At 46.1% G+C, this 23774-nt stretch overlaps 3 protein-coding genes across 5 annotated transcripts; 2 read left to right on the plus strand and 1 right to left on the minus strand.

Annotated features, from left to right (window-relative positions):
* Positions 1-1214: 1214 nt before the first annotated feature.
* Positions 1215-6128, minus strand: c1h10orf88 (chromosome 1 C10orf88 homolog). Its single transcript, XM_057043616.1, has 9 exons — positions 5915-6128; positions 5495-5659; positions 5086-5283; positions 4719-4788; positions 4442-4633; positions 3949-4077; positions 3610-3721; positions 3282-3486; positions 1215-1916 (listed from the first exon to the last, which is right to left on the minus strand). Exons 2-9 carry the CDS (start codon positions 5638-5640, stop codon positions 1694-1696), a joined length of 1275 nt encoding a protein of 424 aa, XP_056899596.1. The 5' UTR covers positions 5641-5659; positions 5915-6128; the 3' UTR covers positions 1215-1693.
* Positions 6129-6132: 4 nt separating this feature from the next.
* Positions 6133-9241, plus strand: asb3 (ankyrin repeat and SOCS box containing 3). 2 transcript variants are annotated; one of them, XM_057037085.1, is made up of 9 exons: positions 6133-6591; positions 6764-6931; positions 7013-7125; positions 7207-7339; positions 7486-7663; positions 7806-8027; positions 8117-8419; positions 8495-8628; positions 8720-9241. In XM_057037085.1, the coding sequence occupies exons 1-9, from the start codon at positions 6390-6392 to the stop codon at positions 8941-8943; spliced, it is 1677 nt and encodes a 558-aa protein (XP_056893065.1). In that variant the 5' UTR covers positions 6133-6389; the 3' UTR covers positions 8944-9241. The 2 variants fall into 2 exon arrangements, with proteins under 2 accessions (XP_056893065.1, XP_056893909.1); XM_057037929.1 differs by having other exon boundaries at positions 6134-6591; positions 7806-8024.
* Positions 9242-9424: 183 nt separating this feature from the next.
* On the plus strand, positions 9425-22224 carry abca5 (ATP-binding cassette, sub-family A (ABC1), member 5). Of its 2 annotated transcripts, none has more exons than XM_057047577.1 (38): positions 9425-9573; positions 10975-11144; positions 11405-11591; positions 11680-11853; positions 11939-12036; positions 12156-12382; positions 12495-12636; positions 12775-12963; positions 13118-13265; positions 13355-13532; positions 13664-13722; positions 13860-14146; positions 14237-14356; positions 14458-14596; positions 14680-14770; positions 14852-14991; positions 15209-15328; positions 15410-15611; positions 15737-15903; positions 15996-16123; positions 16329-16466; positions 16550-16663; positions 16754-16924; positions 17105-17218; positions 17304-17438; positions 17550-17618; positions 17700-17791; positions 17890-18013; positions 18088-18205; positions 18273-18364; positions 18451-18626; positions 18705-18780; positions 19051-19145; positions 19255-19374; positions 19451-19603; positions 19846-19925; positions 20040-20095; positions 20175-22224. In XM_057047577.1, exons 1-38 carry the CDS (start codon positions 9561-9563, stop codon positions 20313-20315), a joined length of 5043 nt encoding a protein of 1680 aa, XP_056903557.1. In that variant the 5' UTR covers positions 9425-9560; the 3' UTR covers positions 20316-22224. The 2 variants fall into 2 exon arrangements, with proteins under 2 accessions (XP_056903557.1, XP_056911569.1); XM_057055589.1 differs by having other exon boundaries at positions 18091-18205.
* The last annotated feature ends 1550 nt before the right edge of the window (positions 22225-23774 follow it).

Here is a 23774-nt window from a genome sequence, read left to right on the forward strand (position 1 = left end):
TTTTTTTTATTGTTTCCATTCAGGGTTTTCGCAGCGGGATGATCTGAGAAAACCCGTCGCAGCGCCGTAAAAACCTCGCTGGCATCCGTTAAAATCGAACATACAGCGAGAAAAACGTTCCCAGGAGATGAAGAAATCAAGGAATGACTCATTGCCATCCCCCCTCAAACATCTTGTTCTCTGATTCTGGTGTCTCCTCCCTCTGAAATGCTGACTTTCACACTGTGTGTGTGTGTGTGTGTGTGTGTGTGTGTGTGTTTACGTAACTCCAGACACAGTGCAGCAAATGCAGCACACAGAGCTATTTTGTAATCTTCTACAGCTTTTTAAATGATGTGAAATGTTTAACGAGACAGATAAACAAGGATGGAACCGGAACGCCTCAAGGATCCGATCTGGGACTTCATACTGTTGGATGTGATTCGCACCTCTCACCCTCAGCTCAATCAGAGACTTCCTGACGGTCCTTCGGTGGGCGTGTGAGCGAATGGTGAGTCCTGGTGATGGACCGGTGACACAAATGGCTGTTGAGGGATGGAGCCTTGTGGCTCCGTCTGTATCTGCTCAACCAAGCTAAATTCCACCTGATCTGCTGACTCGGCATGTTGTCTTCGGGCCTATTCAAACACACCTTTTCATCACTGAGGGCTCAGACGCTCCATTGCACTTTAGAGGCAGAGGCTGTCGGCCGGCAGCTGGTTGGCTGCAGGATCTCCCGGCAGATTCCGTCAGATGTCTTCCACTGCTGTGGTTCACAGTAAAACTTCCATCCACTTCAGCGGTTCATTTCTTACCCGCTAATGAGTCATTGTTACTGGAAGGACTGGCAGGAGTCATTGGCCATGTTTTCACCTTTCGGGAAACTCTGGACTGTTTTCCATTGTGATCCATCACAGAACGGCTCCGCAATTTGTATAATTGACAGTTCTAAGCGTTGCGTGACTCAGTCCTACTCCAAAACTAGGACACAAAGAAACCGGATTGCTGCCGTGGCTTGTCTAGCTTTAATGCCCTTCAGCTCATTTTTATAGAAAACACAGCTCCTTTCGCCGTCTTCAGGTCTAATTTCCTGTTTTCTGTCTGTGTCAGCGACACGACCAAAGTCAACAGGTTTTTCAGTTTCCTGCCGGCCCAGTACTTTCTTCCAAAGCTCATGAACACTACTCTCTCCCACTCACACACACACACACACACACACACAGCATGACCGCGTGTAGTTGTATAAATATAAATTTAATGTAGTCAGTTCTTAAAACCATTAACATCACAGTTATCTTTAGAGTTTACATTAATCAGGTTAATGTTACATTTTTAAAAATGATACCACGTGACATCACTATTACAGGAGAATTTATGGCATATAAAACAGAGCTCGTCAAAAACCTGTAAAAATATCAGTGCGTTTCCAGTGCACACAGTGAGGACAAGCAGCTAGTGACGAAGACATTTCATTCTTCTGTTGGTGTCTGATGTTAGTTTTCAATAATCTGAATAGATTTTAATAAACTGATGACAATAACAGATGTTGGATCATGATTCCAGGACGTGTTTTTATAGGTTAGAGACAAACCGTTAACAGAAGTTCTATCTTTGTGAGGACCGCTTCATGATTATGTGTCAGTCTGAGAAGAACCACAGACAGAAAAGGCCTCCAGGTCACGCCAGAACCTGGGGATTAGGTCTAATGCTGAACTCACTGCATGGCTACGGTCAGGGTGGTCTCCCCTGGAGCATCATTGGGGGCTGATTCTCCCACTGTGCTGCTCATGGATCCCTGGTTGAGGACAAACTGTGGCAGAACTCTCAGCAGGGTTCTCTCCAGCTTCTGTTCCAGAGCATCGAGGCGACGGTCCACGTGCTCCTTCAGTCTCCTCTCCATCTCCTCCAGGCGACGCTCCATCGTGGAGTCCAATTCCCTGCAGACAGGGGCAACAATGTGGCAACATCAGAAATTCTGGGCATTTTTCGAGCAACGGGGGTTTAAATAAATGTCAGTAATTCAACCTCAACAAGATCTAAAAGGACGATTTCCGCGCTGCTGAAGAGCCAAAACTTGTGCCTAATCAACCAACACGGTGCCCACGCAGAAGCTGGTCTTCCAGGTCTCTTAATTCTGTCTGTTTTAGGCTTTAAACGAAGAAGAAAAGACCATAAAGAAGCACTGACAGTCACCTCCAGTCCTGCTGTGCCTGGCACATCAGCATGGAAACAGCTGACTGGGCTCGTTTCAGCTGAACCACCAAGTTGGTATTTCTAACATCTCTGCTTTCCCCTCTTTTTCCTTTTTCCACTTTCTTTTAGCACATCCAGCATTTTCTGTGCACTCACTCATCCTTTCGGTTAGCGGGACCCTCCGTTTCTGACGCAGCCAAAAACTAAAATTTGACAGTTAAGACTGAAACCAAAAAAAGCCTTTTTGAAACCTTTACAAGTAAAAACAGGACAGACTGTAAACTGTTTAGATCTTTAAAAGCAACGAAGGACAAATATGCTGGTTACCTTTTCCTTAGAGGTTTTGTGACTGGTAGAATGTTTCCACCTCTGTTAAAATGACAAGGACGATATTGTGGGGCGCGGTCACGCGGCTGCCGTCTCCTCGGTGTGGATCTGTCAGACTCAGCTGAACCCCCCCCCCACCCCACCTCTGCTGCCGTGCACTAACAAAGACCACCATTTATCCAAACGTACGGCGCAGCAGCAGCTCGCGAGGAACGCTGCAATAATTATCGTTGCTTGTAAAAGTCTTGGGGATTCATTAGCAGCACAGCGCATCGAAGATCAATAAAATCTCCCTTCTTTGGCCTTCCAGAGCAAAGTCTGGATACGTACTTTGTGCAGTGAAAGTAATTTTGGATCACCGTCTCGTCCCGTCTTCTTAACCTCTTTGTCCCCCTCGGGGTCACGGGGAGGGGACACAATGGATGAAGGCAGGTCCTCTCCTGGATGGGCCATCAGTACATCACAGGGCCCTATATGAGCATCTGTAGGCTCGCTACCTTGCTCAGGGGTTCCTCAGGGGTGTTCCTTCACCTTCCCCTACTACCAGAACACCTACATTGTTTAGTCTCTACTGGGGCCCAGTTGCCAACAGACAGAGCTACCACCGCCCCCTTGGATCACCGTAATGCTGTAAAATTGTTTGTTTTTCTCGTCTCCCTGCTCTAAACACCAGAAAAATAATCTATGTGGATTATCACCTGTGGGTTAATGGTGATACTTTGTTACAAGCGTCATATCGGTTACCTCACAAATGGTGCCGGAACACAAGAGAATGGACTCACCATGTACCGTTGGTCATTCGTGTCTCCGTTTCCACGGCGCCGTTGTCAAGTCTCAACTTTGACACCTGACCGCAGACGCTCTTCAGCGCGGGCAAGAGTTCGCCCGCGGCGGCCAGCGTCTGTTGGCACCCCTGCTGTTTGAGCAAGTGTGACATCATCTCCGATATCTGGGCGGGGCTGACTGGATACCTGCTCTGACTGTTGGCTGGAAAATCCCAACAAACTGTGAGATGGACACATGCTGGCGTGTTCAAACACTACATATATTATCATTTATGATGAGGTGAAAAGCCCTGATGTGAGAGAGGTGAAAATACTGCGCTCCTACTCTTTTTCTCAGGGTTGATCAGGTGGCTCAGCGGGTCAGAAGAGCCAACCGAAACCTCTCCGTTCTGAGTGGGTCCAGTCTCGTCTGGGGCTGTGATGGAAACTGCTGCAGCCTGGTGACAGAAAACAAGGCTCTCTAAAACCATTTGACCCCATTATTGAAGGTAAAAGGATGACCAGTCTTTTACAGTACAGTATACTGGCTTTTTGGACTACAACAAATGTTCTCCAGATGATTTAGACTTGACTCCTTCTTAGCGTTATTTGACTGAATACATACAATTTAGCCCCACTGTGATTATTCAGGAGAATTTCTGAATCACCATACAACACTGAATACCCTGGAGTGTTCAGGCTGAGGCTGAGGGTGGAAGGCTTCAGGGGAAATCCTGTCTTTTTGAGCCGGGCCAGACAAAACTCCACCACCCATCAGGAGAGGCAGGAAGCCACCCAGAGAGCCGGTCTGGTTCTGCAGAAAAACAAACACTTCAAATGGGGGTGTTGTCGTGCCAGTTTCCGCAGTAAAGTTTTAAATTTAAAAGTGATAAGTTTTAAGTGGATGTCTGATATTTATTTTGCTGTTTTGCAGAAATTCCAGAACAGAAGACAAACACTAAATGCTGTTGTTCTTTATATAAAAGACGTTTCTGTTCTGCAGAGCGGGAACTCCTACTTCTTATAACACAGCAAGGAAACAACAGTTTCTGTGTTAAATATCACAAACGCTTCTCATTGTAGGCTGAAATGAACAGAAACCAAATGCTGCCTCCAATGACACACTGAAACCTTATTATCAGCACGTTATGGAAAACGACCATAAAAACGACTCTCACCTGCTGCTGGAACTGTACCATGTCCATTAGATTCTGGGCTCCGGGTGAAAGACTGGTTCCCATCTCATTCACCAGACTCTGGACCTGTTTCATGTCGATGCCGGGACCAAGAGCTGGGCAGGGTCCAATCTGCTGTAGCCCCACAATGACTCGACACACCAAAACACTGTTTCTACCAGCCAGAGACAACAACTACAACAGAAACAGACAGTTCGACTAAAATATGTGCAACAATCATGATTCAAATAAAAAGCTTCATGTTTGGACTATTGCTCACCTTGACCTCGCAGGTGGGGGACGGTTGGTCGAGAATCAGCTGTTTCTTGTAAAAAGGTCCTCTGTCTGAGCTGTGATAAAGAGCAGAGAGGAGGAAAATCCTTCACTTAGATGCGGCCTCATCCTTTCCGTATGAAATAAATCCAAAGATTCATGTCATCTCACGCTACGGAGCTTCAGTTCACCAAGAACACTTCAGAGAACGATCACATATCTTACGAGAATAAATAACGGAATCTAAAGTGAAGTCTCTACAAATCCTGAATAAAATGGGCAGTTAATGATTGCACAGATGCAAGTGAAAGACCTCCCTATATTAGACATTTAAAATCACATGTGCAACAATCATAAACTGTGACTGTATTTACATGTCTGACAGGACAAAGGTAACTCTTTCCCCACGTGCTGTCCCACAGTATTCTCCAGTTTGGTTATAGATCTCCATGTTTCGAGCCTCACTGACGACCAACAAACGACTGATGGCGGCGTTGGAAGAGGGGCTGCAACACAGGGCCAGGATGCAGGTAGAACCTTCCTCTGTGCGCTCCAACAGTACTGGGCTCACACTATCGGGGAAAACAGTGTTCTTTACCCAAAATGTAATTGCATACATGAAAATGCATCTACTGGGTTTCTCTTCGTAACACATAGAGACAGAATTTGCCTCTGTGGCGAATAAACGCATGAAAATCAAGCAGTAACTCCTAAATAGAATTTTCATAGAATAAGAACACATTGCATTACCACAGTTAATTCTTTAAAAGCCTTTTTCTTTACCTGTTTGTCTGATCTTCCTCTGAGTGGATAAACTGTTCATTGCTGTTTTCATCACTGACATGAACAGAAAGCAGGATATCAGCCAGATTAGGTCCCTGACTGGGACAAATCCAAGCAGACCCGCTTTTCACAGCAATGTCCACCATAGTGCCGAGATCACAGTGGCTGTAAACAGAAGACAGAACAATAAAAAGAAAAAAAGACTAGGTTGGACACAATTAAGGATTCCAAGAAAGCGAGTATGCATCGACCATGTTACCCTTTTCCTTATTATTTTGTCTTTGCAATACTAAAAAAAATGTGAAAATGTAGCAGCTCGATGTGAGCAAAGGAAAGTTTCGCCTCAACCACAACACATGAAAGATAAATCAACTGCAAACACACAACATAGTTTGCTAATGTTAATTACATTGACTTCACCTTTTCTTTGAAAAAGCCGTCTAGGAAAAACCGTTAGGTAACTCGTTTCATCGCGTCATTTAATCTTCATTTAGACATCTCTCCAAACCTATTTAAGAAGCTGTAAATAAACGTGATAGTAGCTGTACAGTGACGATAAAATGGTTATTCCTGACCGGATTAGCTAAAGTCAGTGCATCGCTTCTAGGAGCACATGACCGGATGTTGTGGTGTGACGCCATCAAACCGCGACCCGCGATTTCGACGTCACTTTTTGTGTATGTGTTTTTTGACATTTTGGCTTCGTTTTTGTGAGGATAAAAGGTTTTCTCAAAATGGAATAATAACGTCAATTCGAAACAAACGTTTGGGGTTTGAACTATATTAACGTGAGATGAGAGCCTTGTTTCGTGATGGTTTTATTGAAATTAGCGTCAATTTTAGCATTTTGGAGGTAAGGAACTCTATCAATAGACGTTCTTTTTGAACGCAGAGTATGGACTTTACAGAATGTTACGGAGACACCGTGTCCAGTGTTGCTGCCGCAGCTCGCACAGGTTGCTGGAAGCAGGTTAGGAGGCTGATTAGAAGAGGTTTTAGTGTGGACTGTCGAGACAACCGCGGATGGAATGCGCTGCATGAGGCAGCAGCAGCTGGCAGCAAGGAGTGTGTGAAGGAAATTTTGGCTACTGTTTCAGGTGACAACTCATAATTGTACCTCATTTGTTTAAAGAGCAGAAAAATTTGGTTGCAGTGAATTCGAGACTAGATCCGTTGTAGAAAAATTCCCAACTCCAATTAATCATTTCTGTGTTACCCTGACGACTGCAAATCTGAATCTCACACTGAGACTTTTTTTTTGGACAACAGGCTCTTCCCGTCATTGCCGCATCTTTGTAAACTCTTTAACACACGAAGGGGAATCTGCATGTTACCTGGCAGCAAAACACGGACACGTGGCAGTTGTCCAGCTTCTGCTGAGAGCTCGGGCTGACTTTAACCACCTGACAAATGATTCTTCCTGCCCTTTGTATGCAGGTATGATTCTGCACATTGTCAAGTTTGGTGGAATCGGGTTTTGCCAGATTTACATATCTGCCTACTACTGTTTCCCAACAGCGGTTCACGGTGGATACAAGGACATTGTGGAGCTGCTGGTCAGACATGGTGCAGAGGTAAACGGGACACACACTGCTTCCTGCTGGACCTGCCTTCATCAAGCTGTTTATGAAGTAACTACTCAAATCACAAGAGCTCACTCAACATTCGAAAAAATCTGCTGCTTTTAACATTTACTTTTTTCATGTCTTAAGGGTCACAGTGAAATTGTGCAACTTCTGGTGGGGGTGTGTAACCTGGAGGCACTAGACGACCACAATATCTCCCCTCTGTTTTTGGCTGCGCAGTATGGAAAACAGGAATGCCTGGAAATCCTGGTCAATGCTGGTGAATATGTAATTCCTCTTTATCTATTTAGTATTTTGCTGTTGTGATTTGGTGTTAAGAGATTGTTTCCACTTCTTTTCCCACGCACCAGCTACCTTCTCCTTCATCCAAAAATTAATTGTTTGATTTGATTCACACATTTTTAGGCGCCAGTGTAAACACGCAGGCGGCGGATCTGGCCACGCCGCTGCTGATCGCCTCTCAAGAGGGTCATCAGAACTGTGTAGAATTCCTTCTGGACCACGGAGCAGATCCAAATGTCGCCTGCAGCCGTGACTGGCCCCAACTTGCCATTCATGCTGCTGCTGAGTTTGGACACATTGGGTACTGATAAGACGCGTCTGAATTTCAGGGATTTTTATCCCGGTGTCACTTTTGCTGTTGAAAGGATGCTCACATTCTCATTTCGCCATCTTTTTTTAAAATCTACAAATACGTTTTTGTGTTATTTTTTTTCCATCTCCAGTGTTCTGAAAAGGCTGATAGCTGCTACAGACCGTGTGTGTGACCAGGGCGATGGAATGGTGAGTCCGATATATGTAGCCGTCAACAGGCATCAGAGCGGGAGTGTACGGGCGCTCTTGAGTGAAGGCTACAGCCCGGATGCGCAGGACTGCACGCACGTCCTGGGACTCCATTCACCACTTTCCTTGGCTTTGTCTCACACATCAGACGGTCCATACAGGTTGTAAGACAGCGCATATGACATCATTAAACATTCCCAATGGCATCGCTAAGAATGCAGGTAATGGATTTTTTCCGGTTTTCATCTTTCAGTGAGTCAGTGAGGTTGTTGGTGGCTGCAGGGGCCCATCTGAAAGAGGAGGACTGGCTTTATGCTCTGGCCACAGACCAAACGGACCTGTTGCAGCTAATACTTGAGTACAGATGGATCTCTCCACCTGAAACCTTAACCAGGGGCAGCTCTGTATTACAGCATGAAGGGAAAATTGTATTAGAGCTGCGGGAGCTGAGGGAGCTCCTGTGTGTGGCGTTGGAACATGTACACTTTGCCCCCTGCTGGCTTCCTGTGCTTCTGAAGGCAGGACTACAACCTTCTTTGCTTCTCCAACCACACGTGTAAGTCTTTTTTTTAAATATCGTTTAATAATTAATGTAATCTAAAGTTATTTCATGCTCTGTTTGATGTTCCAGGCTTGAACACGCTGACGGTGACGCTTTGAATTACTTGCTTGAGTTTGTAAATTGGACGACTCTGCCCAAAAGTTTAAAATCCATTCTGGATAGAAGGCGGGAGGAGCAGACTTGGAAACCATGGACGCATTTTGGTAATGTGACAGTTCACAGCTAACAAAACTACAATGCAAATTTGGCAATCATCTTTAATAATGTGTTGTAATCCTTTTCCTCTCCCTGTAGATACTGTTGTCTCCCTGTCCCACATCTGCAGGTTGCAGATCAGGTTAATGTTGGGACCAGATCTTTTGATGAGGACCAGTATTGTCCAGCAGCTGCCTCTTCCCCCATCGCTTCACCGTTTTCTTCAATTCAGAGACATAGAGGAACCTTCTTACAGACATTTGTTGCTCTTTAATCAACTGCAAGGACGCGACAGTGCACACCAACACAGACATGTTGTGTAGCACCTTTCACATTTCACTTGTTGCTTTAGGTTTTATTTACACATGTTGATGTTGCACAAATCAGATAGCTCAACTCTTCAAGGAAAGAATATTTTTATATCAATCACAAGACTACACATTTCTGGAACTGCATTCAGTTTTCCCAAACAATATTTTCTTTCTGATTTCATATGAATTTGAATAAAGTATGACCATACGGGTTAGGCCAGTGGGGCTCCTAAAGAGGTCTTTGCAAATATGGCAATGTATGAAAACATTTCTTCCATTTATGTATTAAAGTAAATCCATATTCCAAAAATTGTTTTTCTGGGGCAGAAAGTTGTAAGATATGTTTCAAACATGCCTAATTTAATATGCAATTTAGTCACAATAATAATTTATTTTTTTTATTTTATTTTTTTTACACTGGAATTTATTTTTGTGTGTGCGGATTCTGATTGGTCCATTCGCTTGTCACTCTACGCGGAAGCCGCCTCTGATTGGTTGACTTCACAATTGTCTGGGCGCTGCCAATGACAGCAGGAAGTAGCAACACAGAAACAAGGCAGACGTTTATGAGTCACTTTGGGATCAATTAGAAGATTATCGGGCTACGAGCAGGAGAAAGACATGTCTTAATGCGTTTTATTCGTGAGTACCTCAGAGGCCGGCTTCTCACATCACCTTTGCGGGTGTTCCCAGTGCACAATCGGCTGTGTTGCTGTAGCTTGTTAGCCTGTTGTCCGCTTGTGCGCTCTGTCGTTTTTTTGCCACCAGCGCGGTGACAGACACGCATTTTTATTTTCCCTCTGTTTTTAACCGTAAAACTGCAAATTTCTGCAAATCCTCGCCTTACTTTCCTCATTTGTAGTCAGCGTCGGCACGAAAAGGCAGAGGGAAGCGCAGAAATATCCATCGTCGGTTCCTGCAGAGCTAGCCTGTCATCATAAATAAGGGTTATTTCATGAGAAACACTGGTTTTTCCAGTTGTGAACACCCAATATTCACCACTAAAGGGGATTTTTAGTTTAGATTTCTAGCGTAATGAATCGACATTTTAGTAGACCCTAGTTTTAATTTACAGATGGTCCTTTATCGTTAAATATCTCCTACTATATTGGTAAATCTGTGAATAGGACTTGTGTACACTCATACTTTATTGTTGATATTTTACTGTAAAATATAATAAAATATATATTTTAATGAGAGATATACAAAAATGAAATTGTTCAGACCAATTAGTGATTCCCTACTTGTGTCAGCTCAGTTTAGTAATTTTCTGAAAATTAACTAAATAAAATTCAGCATTTTTATTTTTTTATTTACTGAAAATACAAATAATAATAATAATAACATCAATTCTTTGACCAGATTTGTGTTTGAAAAACAGAGAAATGTCATTTGTGTAGATTTAAATTGACACATTTCTAGGCTGTTGTGTACAGCATCTCGCAAAGTGAGTACAAACCTCATATTTGAAATATAAATTTAAAAATTAACATTTTGTATTTTGTTGCATCTTTTCATGGTGAATCACTGTTGGAATGAACCTTTGACGTAACTTAAAACGGCAGTTGCAGCTTGTGTAGATCATCTGTCCTCTGGAAACAGCAACACACAGCCATTCGTGTCTAAACAGCTCGCAACAAATCTTCCTTTCTATTGCGAAACAGTATTATAAAATATTTGCAACAATGCGAGGGGATCTGTATATCAGGGGTGTCCAAAATCAGTCCTCAAGAACCACTGTCAAGCCAGGTTTTCTGTCCTACCAGGTAGACAACGCAATCTTGGAGAAAGCATTTACTGGAAGGACAGAAAACCTGGCTTGACAGTGGTTCTTGAGGACTGATTTTGGACACCCCTGATATACAGATCCCCTCGCATTGTTGCAAATGTTTTATAATACTGTTTCACAATAGAAAGGAAGATTTGTTGCTAGCTGTTTAGACACGAATGGCTAATCGTGGCCCTTGTGACTGGATCTGGACACCTCTGCTCTATGATGGTGACTGACTGTGATGGAAGTGCTTAATTCTTTTTCAATTGCAGCTGAGGCTGGATTAAAGGAGACAAATTCCCATCTGTACATCAGCCACATGAGGCATGCTGCAAATATGCAGCCGGTGAAGAGAAGAGATGCTGGAGTCTGGTACCAAACCAAAAGTCTCCTGTACAAGAATTTGCTTATAAAATGGAGGACCAAGCAACAGAGCCTTCAGGTAGCTCCAGCATTTTTCACAAGCCTTTAGGTCAGAGGCTGCGTCAGTTGTGGACAGTTTTATTTGGGGTTTTAGTGGCTCCAGGAAAAACATTCCGCCATAAATAATTTCCTGTTTTGTTACTCGGCTAATTTTTCGGCAAAAGTAACTCCCCAGTGGAATTTTCAGCAGTAAAGTGTGTTTTTTGGCACTGGAAGTTAGTAAAATGTCCTCCAGTCAAGAGCCGTAGCAACTGATGCAATTTGTGTCCGTTCTTGCAGGAGCTAATCCTACCTTTGCTACTGTTGGCGCTCCTGATAGCCATAAACAACCTGAATCCTCATTCCTATTATGGAGGCATCAGCACCGTGGAGCTGGAGCGTGAAGACCGTTCCTTCAAGGGCCTGGGCTACACACCGATAACCAACGTCACGAGCTCCATCATGGAGCAGGTGGCTCAGGAGATGAGTCAGTCAACTTAATAACTCTCAATTCTACAGTAGCCTTCCTTTAAATAGTTTGGGCTTTTTATGTTTTTCTCCTTTTGCCTTCTCAGACATGCAGTATCGCCTGGAGATGTTTGCCACCGAGGAGGACCTAGAGAACGCCAGCCTGTATGAGCCGTCCAGCTTTGTCGGGGTTGTGTTCATGGACCCTTCTGCCATGTCTTACAGGCTACGCTTCCCGTATGACCAGCTTCCCCAGCCCAGTGATTACACCGAGTCTTTTGGTAACTTTTGGATTTAACTAAATTCACGTCATGTCAACTAGATGATCACCTACCTGGGTTCCTTTTTTTTTTTGCTCTGTTTTAGCCACCTGTTTGTCCAACTCTGTGAACTGCAGAGCAGCTAATTATTGGTACTCTGGCTTCATCCGCCTCCAGTCTGTGATCGATGCAGCCATCATTCAGGTGAGACGGGATTTCTTTTGAGTGGGATTTCTTTTGACGCTCCATGTTTTCCCATCTGATGTGCTTGTGCTCCTCCCTACCGTTTTGGTCCCCGGATGTGGTTCGTCTGTGGCGCCCAGATGAAAACGAAGCGTTCGGTTTGGAACGAGCTGGACCTGAAGGCGGTCATGATGGGTCAGCCAGGCTCTGTGGAGGTGCAGAAATTCCCCCATGCCCTCATTTCCATCTACTTGGTCCTGGCCTTCACGCCTTTCGTCACCTTCCTGATTGTCAACGTGGCCGCTGAGAAGGAGCACCGGCTCAAAGACACCATGACGATGATGGGGCTCTATGACACCGCCTTTTGGTGAGAACGGAGGGGCACCGATTGCTCCAGTGCGCGACCTTGGTTTGACTCCTCTTATATGGAAGAAACCGTGTATAATGTGTATGGTTTAAGCTTTTATGCTGTATCGCAGGTTGTCGTGGGGCCTGCTGTATGCTGGCCTGGTGACCATCATGTCCATCCTGATGGCCGTTATTGCCACGTGCACCGCCCTGTTCCCTAACAGTGACTTCTTTGTTATTTTCACCCTCATCTTCCTCTATGGGATATCATCAGTAAGTACAACTGGGGTGACAGAATAATCAGCTGTAGCAGCCTGGGATTACCATGGCAACACCAAAGTGCATTACAGTTATGTTAACTCATTGCATTACAATCTGAGCCAGCTTTTGCTCTTCTGTCTCATTCCACAGATCTTTTTCTCCTTCATGCTGACGCCGTTGTTTAAGAAGCCCAAGTTTGCTAGCACGGTGGGCTCCATGCTGACTGTGGTGTTCGGCTGCCTGTCGCTCTTCACCGTGCTGATGAAGGACTTCCCTCAGCCGCTGGTCTGGCTCCTGTGTCTGCTCTCCCCGAGCGCCTTCTCCATTGGGATCGCTCAGGTAACGGGGACACGGCTGCCGAAATCCAAATAACCTCCACTTTCTGTCGTCCTTGACAATCTAAATTGTTTTTTGTGAAGGGCCTTAAAGCTCTTTATAGCCGGTGCCATGAACATGATCAGATCGATTCTGTGTACGTCTGTCCACATGACAGGTGGTTTACCTGGAGGCTCAGGGAGACAGTGCTGTGTTTTCCTCCTTGAAAAATGGCCCCCACCCCCTCTATGTTCCACTTATTATGCTGTTTGTCGACTGCATCCTCTACTTACTACTGGCAATCTACCTGGACCAGGTGCTACCTGGTAAGGTCACACCTTTCCCTCCGAGTGTTACCCTTTACCCTGAATTAGTTAGAGCTCTTTATTTTAATGTTGCTTTGGTGTTCACACAGGTGAGTACAGAATGAGGAGGTCTTTGGTGTACTTCCTGAAGCCGTCCTATTGGTCCAAAAGTAAAAAACATTATGTGGAAGTCAGTTCGGCATATGACACGGAGATGCACAGCACTCCCAGGGGGGGCGAGTCCGTGGAGCCCGTTTCCTCGGAGTTTAGAGGAAAAGAAGCTATCTGGTAAAAGTATTACATCATTTCAGCATGCGCTCACAAAATTCTTTTTAAATCAAACCCCCGAGTTCTGTTTGTTGTTTCTATAACTGCTGTTTCTATATCGTATGTGTGTGTTTTTTTTTCTCTTCTGGCAGCATCAGCAACATCCACAAAGTGTACAAAGAGAAGAACGGCGTGGTGGAGGCTCTGAGAGGTGACCGCCAGCACTTTTCTTTTTTCCTCCAATTTGATGTCAAATCTTATCTGCTGCTCCAGAAATAACCACTGTTCAGGTTTCAGGATGTTGCGGAATGCTGATTTCAGCCAGAAATCTGTCCGCCCTTTCCTCAGGTTTGACGTTTGACATCTACGAGGGGCAGATCACCGCTCTGCTGGGACACAGCGGCGCTGGAAAATCTTCTCTCCTGAACATCTTGTGTGGCATTTGCCCGCCATCTGATGGCACGGCGACCATCTATGGCTCCCCTGTAGCAGAGATCGCAGAAGGTTCAGAAATGAAACAACTCGTGGGGATTTGCCCCCAGTTCAACATTATCTTTGATGTGCTTACTGTGGAGGAACATCTGAGGATGTTTGCAGCCATTAAAGGGATTCCAGCAGCAGATACAGACGCTGAGGTGAAGCCATCATCTGAGGAACGGTGCAGGACTCCCGGTTCTGGTCAGGTAGAAATGAACTGAGCTGGTTAATGTGGCTTCTTTTGATAGGTGGAAAAAGTGTTAAAGGATCTGGACTTGGAGAAGATCATGACGGCCCAAGCCAAGAACCTGAGTGGAGGCCAGAAGAGGAAACTCTCTGTCGGCATTGCTATTCTGGGAGATCCAAAGGTGCCCGGAATTTTGACTTTATTTCTTTCACTCATCAGTTTTTTTGCTAATCAGTCTCAGAGCCAAAGGACTTATGTGGGTTTGGGACTGACTTCTTTCAGATCCTGCTCTTGGACGAGCCCACGGCAGGCATGGACCCCTGCTCCAGACATCAGGTATGGTCTCTGCTGAAGAGCCGCAGAGCAGGCCGGGTCACTGTCCTCAGCACGCACTACATGGACGAGGCCGACATACTCGCTGGTACCAACTTTTGATTCTGAACGCGTTTTCACACGTGGAGGAACCAAAAAATGACCTGATGTTATTTCTGCTGCTTCCTACAGATCGAAAAGCTGTGATCTCCCAGGGACAGCTGAAGTGTGTTGGCTCTTCTATGTACCTCAAGATTAAGTGTGGCGTCGGGTATCATCTCAGGTGAGTACCTCCACCTTCTGATGGGTTCTGGAAATTGTGCAAAAGTACTTTTTTTTAATATTTGAGATGCATGTTCTACAGAATGTCCATCAGTGGCAGGTGTGAGACTGAAAAGATCACCTCACTGGTGAAGCGTCACGTGGCCAAGGCAAAGCTGACTCAGCAGCATGAGGCCGAGTTGACATTCACGCTTCCGTTTGAGAGCATGGACACGTTCCCAGGTAGAAATCAAACTGTCTTAAGGAGAGAGAGAGAGAGGAGCAGTCTCATAATGAAAATTTAGAAGGTGCTTTACGCAGCTGTTTGTCGTCGGTAAAAAAAACTCCCTCATTTACAGCCTGTTTCTAATGGAAACAGACTGGCCAGATGCATGTTGGGACATTTCTGTGTGAAACGGCTTAAACCAGGAGCGGATCCTCATGAATGTGTCTTTAATAGGTCTGTTCTCTGAACTCGACGGTCAGCCTGATCTGGGAGTTACCAACTACGGGGTTTCCATGACAACCCTTGAAGATGTGTTCCTCCGGTTAGAGGCAGAAACGGAAGTAGACCAAGCGGGTGCGTGTGTTGCCGACGCCAACGGGGCACGCAACGCCACGAAAACGCCCTCACTCTTTTTTTTTTTCTGCCTGTCTTTAGACTACAGCGTCTTTAATCGGGAGCGAACAGAAGAGGATTGCGACAGCGTCTCCGAGGACGCCACGGACCAGAAGCTGCTGATGTTCTCGGATGGCAAGTCAGATTTCGTGTCGGGCCAGGCTCTGTGGCGGCAGCAGTTCAGCACCATGTCCTGGTTGCACATGCTCAACATGCGAAGGGAGAGGAAGGCGCTTTTTTACACGTGAGTGCTGAGGACTTTTACCCCTTTTTTGGACTTGATCCGTCCATTTTTCCAGGCTCTGTTGTAATTCCTGATGGATTTGAAACCCTATCCAACCTGGGTCTTCCTGTGTGAATCTCGTGCAGCCTGGCCTTGTTCATGATGTTTGTTGCGGCGGTACTGATACTTTCACTGGTCACGGGAAATATCCAGATTCACTCTCCTGGCCGCCAGTTTCTGCCCATTTACCTCCTTAAAAGGAACCAGGCGCCCCAGAAATATATGACCAGCCTTCTGGTTCAGAACTCTTCAGGTGAGTCTGGCAGACATTTTCCAACAAACGACTGTTGCTGTGTCTTCTGCTGCCCCTCCTCTCAGATCGTTTTCTTTTTTTTTTGTAAACAGACTCTGATATTTCCGACTTCATCCACAACCTGGAGGCCCAGAACATCCGAGTGGAGATGATGAAACACAATGACTACATGTCTGCTGCCCCCCACAGTGCTGCTTTCAATGTGACGGGATCCAACAAGGTCACTTGAATGGGCATATTGCTTTTTTCTGATGCTTCGTATTTGAGAAAGCTGCCGTTGGCCAGCGGCCTACGGTTAATGCGGTTCTAGTGTTTCTGAGTGGAGAGCCATTTGTTTGAGGGTTTCCGAGTCCTTCAGCTGAGAGATTTATATTGGGATGAAGTGAGGTTGACTCTTTAACGCCCTCTCCTCTGTTGGATAACAGGGCTTCAGCTACAGCATTGCCTTCAACAGCACCACGGTTCACTCCCTGCCAATGGCTGTCAACGTACTGAGCAACGTGTTGCTACGAGGGCTGAACGGCACCGGCCGAATCCGAACCTGGACCAAACCGTTTGATTACGTGAGTCTGATGACGCCCATGACTGATCCTGACCTCCAGTGTTGTTTAAAGAGACTCATGTTCAAACTGTCTTTTCCCATTAGCAAATTCCAGATTCTACTTCCTACACTCTGGTGTACATAGAGGCCATCATACTGGGAATGCTGGCAGCTGGAATGCCGGCGTATTTTGCAATGGACCACACGCAAGACAGAGAGGTGATGACTCGGGAGGATGAGTTGTGTTTTTTTTGGTTTTTTTGTCACACGGCTCCCTTTGACATGCGTGTTGCTCTGATTTCTCTGAAGATTAAGTGCCGCTCGACTCTGCGCATCTCTGGTCTGATACCGTCGGCTTACTGGTGTGGCCAGGCAGCTGTCGACATCCCCTTCTGCTACCTCATCCTCTCCTGCATGACAGCCGTGCTCTTCTCGCTGCACACCGAAGATATGCTCACCTCTAGTAACCTCACTGCCGTGGTCCGTTACTGCTGTCACTTATCCGTACACCAAGTTATTGAAGTTTCTGGTTTGCTTCCCTCTAAGGATCAAACCTCAACCTCTAACTTAACTTAAGGACTTCAATTTTCCAGTGGTGCTTGGGTGGAGCATGTTGAGTTGACATTCTGGTTAAAATCCTGCTTCCACCTCCTCTCGCAGGTCCTATGCATCACTGGCTTTGGCCCAGCTATGATTCTGCTAACCTACGTAGTTTCCTTTGGTTTTGCCCAAGTCCAGAGCAACAGAGATTTCTTTGCCGTCATTTCAATGATGGTGAGTCCGGATGCGCATGAAGTTGCATTGGAACCAGCAGGGCTTGGATGCTGAGTTGGAGAACAAATGTGGTTTTATATTTCAGGTGTGTGTGGTCTCGGCCACGCTGGTTCAGTTCTTTGCCAATGATAATCTGGAACTGGCCAGAAACTTGGACAACATTCTGTGTTTATTCAACCCTCTGTATCCACTGATGGGCTGCCTCAACTGCATCACAAAGGTGAGATTTTAACGGGTTACACAATTCCCTGATGCGCTGCCCACTTCCTGTTATAGTTCTTAAACACAAAGCATGTTGGGAAATTCTTACCATGGATAATTGGTTCCACAGGCAACCTTCCCTTCCTCTATGTATGAAGAAAGCCTTTTGTGGAAGAACTTGGTCATTGCAATTGTGGCTGTACGTACCGACTCTGATTATATTCACTCAAACGTGCAAATGCTTGCATTCTGCTAACATCCAGTGTGTTTCTGTCTTCAGCCCTATCTTCAGTGTATCCTGCTGCTCTTCCTGCTTCGCTGGTTGGAGATCCGCTATGGAGGGAGGACGATGAAACACGATCAGTTTTGCAGGTTAGACTTCAGATCCATCTGGAAACGGGTCCGATTGATAGCATAAATAACTATAACAGTCGCTGTATTCGAGGCAACCATGACGGATGTTTTTACAGGATCTCCACCAAGTCTAAAGTCAAAGTGGAGAAAAACCCAGAGGAAGGTCTGGACGAGGACGAGGACGTTCAGATGGAGAAGGCTCGCGTGAAGGAGGCGCTCAGCTGCCGCTCTTGTGAGGAGGTGAGTCGCTGTTTTTCACTGCACACGGAACCTCGTATGTAAATGTAAGAAGTCCACATCTCTGTAATGTTCAGAAGCCAGTGGTGGTGGTGAGCAACCTGAGGAAGGAGCACAAAGGCAAAAGAGAAGGCTTCTCTCTCAACAAGACCAGGAAAGTGACCGCGAAGAACATTTCTTTCTGCGTCCAGAAAGGTATTCTTGATTTGCTCAGGGGGAGGCGGGGTCTGCAGCAGGCTTAAACAAAGCTTTCTGTCTCCAGGTGAAGTTCTTGGACTGCTGGGCCCCAACGGAGCAGGGAAGAGCTCTGTGATGCACATGCTGTCAGGTGACACTGACCCGACAGCAGGTCAGGTACGGTTGCCCGTGAAACCCAACCAAACAGTGGAAAAAGTGACACCTGTTCCGTCGTTAAAGTGATGTCGGATCTTTTTGTGCAGGTGCTGATGGGAGATTACAGCACAGAATCTCACCACACAGACTGTCCTCTGGAGCACGTAGGCTACTGTCCACAGGTGAACCCACTGTGGCCCAGGGTCACTCTGCAGGAGCACCTGGAGATCTATGCTGCCATCAAAGGTCTGCGAGGACCAGATGTACCAGGTATCATCTCGCGGTGAGTCTATCTTTGAAATGGAACTCTTAAAAAAATCTCGATCAGGTGTTAAAGGTCCCGATTGTTGTCTGTTGTCAGTGTGGTGAATGCTCTGGAGCTCAAGGACCACTTGAATAAACAAGCCAAGACCCTGTCGCCAGGACTGAAGAGGAAGGTGAGAACATGCTTACACGCTCTTCCTCATGAGCCAGGCCTCAACACCCTCCACCGAACATCAACAGTCAAAACAAGTTTCCAAGTTTTGGGAGTTGCAGCACATTTCCAAGTCAATGTTAAGTTTATCACCAGTGCCCCTGGGTCAGGAGTTCAGGTCCCTGTCCAACATTTGTCACCTTCCCCGAGTGAAATATTACTTCCATTCATAAATAATGGCCACTCAGCTGGGCTTTAATGTTGTCTTGGGGTTGTGTTTTTTTATTTACAGTTGTGTTTTGCCTTGAGTATGATTGGGAATCCTCAGGTGGTTTTGCTGGATGAGCCATCATCAGGGATGGACCCCAAATCAAAACATCGCATGTGGTAAGAATGTCCTCATCACACCCCAACATCTGAGGTGACGTCGTCCACACAAACACGCCAACACACCCTCGGCTTCCCTGTAGAAACGAAATAAACCACCTTTGTGTAGGAGGGCGATACGTGCTGCGTTCAAGAATCAGCAGCGCGGCGCCATCCTAACAACGCACTACATGGAGGAGGCGGAGGCCGTGTGCGACCGCGTGGCCATCATGGTGTCGGGCCAGCTGAGGTGGGTCCCCCCGGGCGCTGGCTCGTCTCGGCGGGCGTCGGATCCCGATGTTCACGCTCTCTTCTCTATCCGCCAGGTGCATCGGCACCATCCAGCACTTGAAAGGGAAATACGGTCGAGGCTACAGTTTGGAGGTGAAACTGCGAGAGGAGCTGACGGGGCTGCAGCAGACGGAGCTGCTGCACAAAGAGATCCTGCGAATCTTCCCTCACGCTTCGCGGCAGGAGAGGTGAGACCGAGCTGAGCGTTCCCGGGATTTTGTCTGCAGCAGCAAAACCGTCAGGTCCCGTTGCCTCTTAAGATGGTTTCTAACGTCCTCATAGAAAATACAAACTTACAGGAAATGAAGCCGCATTAAAAACACCTGATAGCTTTAGATATAGACATCAGTGTCCTTTTTTTTGTCCTGCTAATATGATTTTACCATAATTTAGTGGAACAATGTGAACATGCAACTGGTGATGTTTGCAGTTTCGCGACCTTACTGGTCTACAAGATCCCAATGGAGGACATCGAATCACTGGCCAAGTCTTTCTCTGAGCTGGAGAAAGGTGAGTTGAACATACCTGCAGGGGTGTGAGGGGTGGAGCCAGAGGTCCTGCAGAGGTGGGTTGAAAGAATATCGCTGTTTTAGAAATAAACCTTTATCTTTTTTTTGCCTTCAGCTAAACAGACGTTTAACTTTGAAGAGTACAACTTCTCCCAGTCGACCTTGGAGCAGGTAGGTGAAGCGATCGCCGCTCGCTCTTCCATCAATTCATTTGGAATGAACAGGCTAATCCCGCCTCTGCGTCCTGCAGGTGTTTATGGAATTTGCCAAGGAGCAGGAGAACGAGGAAGTCGAGGTCGGAACGCTCAGCACAACATTCCAGTGGCGCCGCCTCCGTCAAGATGGCCCCGTGTCCATTAACCACGCCGACAGTATCGTGCACCAGCTATGAACGTGGGACTCCAGGACCGGGACTGTGGATTGTTGACCGTGCCCGGTTTGGGTTTTGATGCTCCAAGAGCGTCTTGAGGTCTGGGGGACGAACTGTGTGGCCCCTCCCTCTGGGTCTGAGGGGCCTTTGTGCCTCCCTCAATCACAGGTGCTCTTTGTTTTCTGAACAACATTAAAACAAACTGCTCTTTCTACTCTTTATCTTCACGGGGAGACAGTAGAAAGACGGATACAGAGAGATGTCCTACATATTTATGCTTTATTATCTCTTCTCTTTGGTGGAGGCGCTACAATAAGGGCGTTTGATCATTGTTTCATGTTTTCTGTGTCGGTGAAACGGTTCTTAAAAATGCTACCAGATCAGATCTCTATTCACGATCGTACCAAAGCAAATCCGCACCCCACACACACACACACACACACACAGAGACACACAAGCACGCAGTTCTGTGGGTTTCTGATGATGTTTGATGGCGGAGGAGGCGGCTCTCCTTGTTCACACCAGCAGCTTCACGCTCGTCCCCCCCGGACTGTTCTCTGCGTGCACGTTCTTCAGGAGGCCGATCATTTCCAGGTGTGGCAGGTGGACGACGTCACTGACCCGTCGCCTTCCTGTCTGCAGGGATTACCTTTGAGCCAGAACACATAACCCGATAATGCTGTTATGCACACCAGTACATGTAGCACACTGTCCTCACCAGACGTTAGCCTGGCCCAGCGCCCCTGAAGGGAGGCGCGCGCGTCAGTGGGGCCTTGTTCAAGGGAGGACTTTGGATTATTGATCATTATTTCTGTTTGAATGTATGTTTTGGAGTGGCCTCTGTCTCACTACGGTGCCACTTTTTGCCACCCTGATGTGTTTTATTGACTCTACTATAGCCTGCTTGATGGGTGTATGTGTGTTATAGAAACCTCGTAGCTGTGTTTTTGTATTTAACTGCTGCACATGCAGGTGTGTTGTTGATTTGATATCTATCAGCAAGCCAATAATTGTACGAGTTTGGGGTTGTTTTTTTTTCAGGTAACACCGGCAGGGTTTACTGCTCATACCTGCCTCCGGTCCAGCAGTGTTTGCCGCGACTTTATCGGATTTTATCATGTGATCAGGTCTTATTTTATCTACCGAAGGAAAGATCTCACAGGGGGATCTGCTCGTCAGCGAGTGGTACCGCATGGTTTATTTCTGAGATGGTTTCAGCTTGTTTTTTTTTTAAGCGTTAACTGCGAAATCCAGCCAGAATTCAGTTCTGTCCAGACCTAGCAGATGCTGGGCGGCGTTCTTCAGCTCTGCTTGTTTGTTTTCACCTATTGATGAATTGCAGAAGGCGGAGCCAAGTGTGAGCAGCAGACCATATGGCAAGATAAGGAAACGGAAGTCATGGTCTAGGAGTGCGTCGATGCTCTTTGAAATGTGAAAACTTTATTGAGACTTCACTATGTTTGCACAGATGTAGCCCTGATCCTCCAAGACAGACCAGCTAAGACTGGCTGGAGGTGTGGGAAGGATGGCGTTTATGGTGGTTCTCCATATATGCTTATTCTACATGATCATGTTTCTTTTCCTGAGTGCAATGAAGACGTGTCGCGTGGTCATGATATGTAGCTGTCCAGGTATCTTACCGCTTTCACTCTTTCACGTGTACGCGTTCACATGGGAAAAACCGGATTGGACTCTGGCAACTGGAGCCTCGAGGTGTTCCGTGTTTCAAATGGGATCCGTTTTATTGTATTTTCCTGGTGGTGGTCAAAGTGCACTGTTTCTGGGAAAACTTACAACCTTTCTTTCCCTTATGCAATCCTTTTTAACAAACGGCTTTGGGAGGTTTTAGCTGTGTGCTGTATTTTCCTCTGCATGTCTGAATGGACACGTGTCATTCATGAGCCTTTTAATAAATAAATGTTAACTGAAATGGCGTTTTCTGCCACGCAGTGTTTCTGCGGTGATCCTGGTCACCGGTGGCCAGGGTTAAGCGGGCAGATTTTGTGATTGTGACCCAAAGACGGGTCAAGAAAGAACCGGAACTTGTTATCCAGATCCTGATCCCGTTGGAACCCACAAACATCTCATCTCTGAAGATGCCAGTTTGGCTGTAGTCTCATAATATTTCATTGTTTTTCTTGTGAATTTCTGTTTGTTGATTTTGATTTGGCTCCTTGACAACCAAGGCTAAACTGACCCAGGAGTAATCAGAATTTACCAGAATTAATGGTTCAGTGTTTAATGGCGGTTATGTCACTATAGTGACACACTTATTGATATGTCACAAGAGTAAAAGCTGCTTTGATTTTCAAGATCAAAGGACCAGTGGTCTGTGGGTCCCTCCAACACTAGCACAATACCAATGAATACAAAGTAGCACAAAGAGCTTAGGGAGATGGCTTTAGAATTTCAGTCTGAGAGACAGAACGGCAGTAGACAACTGCATGTGATGGAATCTGAACACGGCACTGACTGTCCAGAGGATGCAAACTTCTGGAGGAACAAATACAAAGATCTGCAGGAGAGATCCACAGAGGAGCTGAAACAGATGGAAATGAAATGGAGGTTCATGCTGGAAAGGGTGGAAGAGGGAAATAAACCGGAGACTATGTGCCCCCGACTGAAAGACAGAGACAAAAGCTTCCCAGATTTTAGCAAACACGAGAGCTCGGCTGAGCTGGAAGAGATGCGGCTCAAGGAGATGAGGTTACAAAGCACCATCAAACAGCTGGAGGAAAGAAACCAGAAGAACATTATGATCCAAAAAAGCTGGAAGCGACACATATATGAACTGGAGCAAAAGGAAGAGCTTTGGAAGAGAAAAGTGATTAATTTGGAGAAGGAAACCAGCATTCTAGAGGAGGAGGTGACGTTTTGGAAGAGGACAGTAAACAAGGTGGAACTGCTAAAAGAAATGGCTGAGAAACACGAGCAATGGGAGAAACGGGTCCACCAGATCAATGAAAAGAAGAGACGAGACCAGGTACGGCAGTGGAAGGCAAAGGTCAAAAAATTGAAAAAAGAAAAAGCACTGAAAGCTCATCAGGACGTCGGCGACGTGCCGACGGAAGTCAGAGCTCAGCAGGTGAGAGCTGGAGAGTTATTGGAGGAACAGCAGAGCTCTGGCAGACAAATAAAGGTGCTGAAGAACAAAAACAGCAGGTTGGTCCAAAAAGTTGGCAGCCTGGAGAAGAGAATCAAACAGCTGGAGGCAGAAAGAGAGATGGCCCAGAAATTCCAGAGATGGGAGAAGAAAGTGGAACAGCTGAAGGAAAACAAGAGGCGGAAAAAGAGGGAAAAGGCCAAGGCCAAGATCAAAGAGCTGATTAAAACCAACCGAGAGCTGGAAAAGGCCTGGAAAAGAAAAGTGGGAAGGTTAAAGGTGAAAAAGACGAGAGCGGCCAGCATCATCCAAAGTTTGGAGAAAACAATTAAGGAGCTGAAGATGAAGTTTGAACTTCCAGTGATGGCAGAAGAAAG

The sequence above is a fragment of the Takifugu flavidus genome, chromosome 1 (assembly GCF_003711565.1).
Source record: "Takifugu flavidus isolate HTHZ2018 chromosome 1, ASM371156v2, whole genome shotgun sequence".
In the NCBI taxonomy this organism is placed as follows: Eukaryota; Metazoa; Chordata; class Actinopteri; order Tetraodontiformes; family Tetraodontidae; genus Takifugu; species Takifugu flavidus.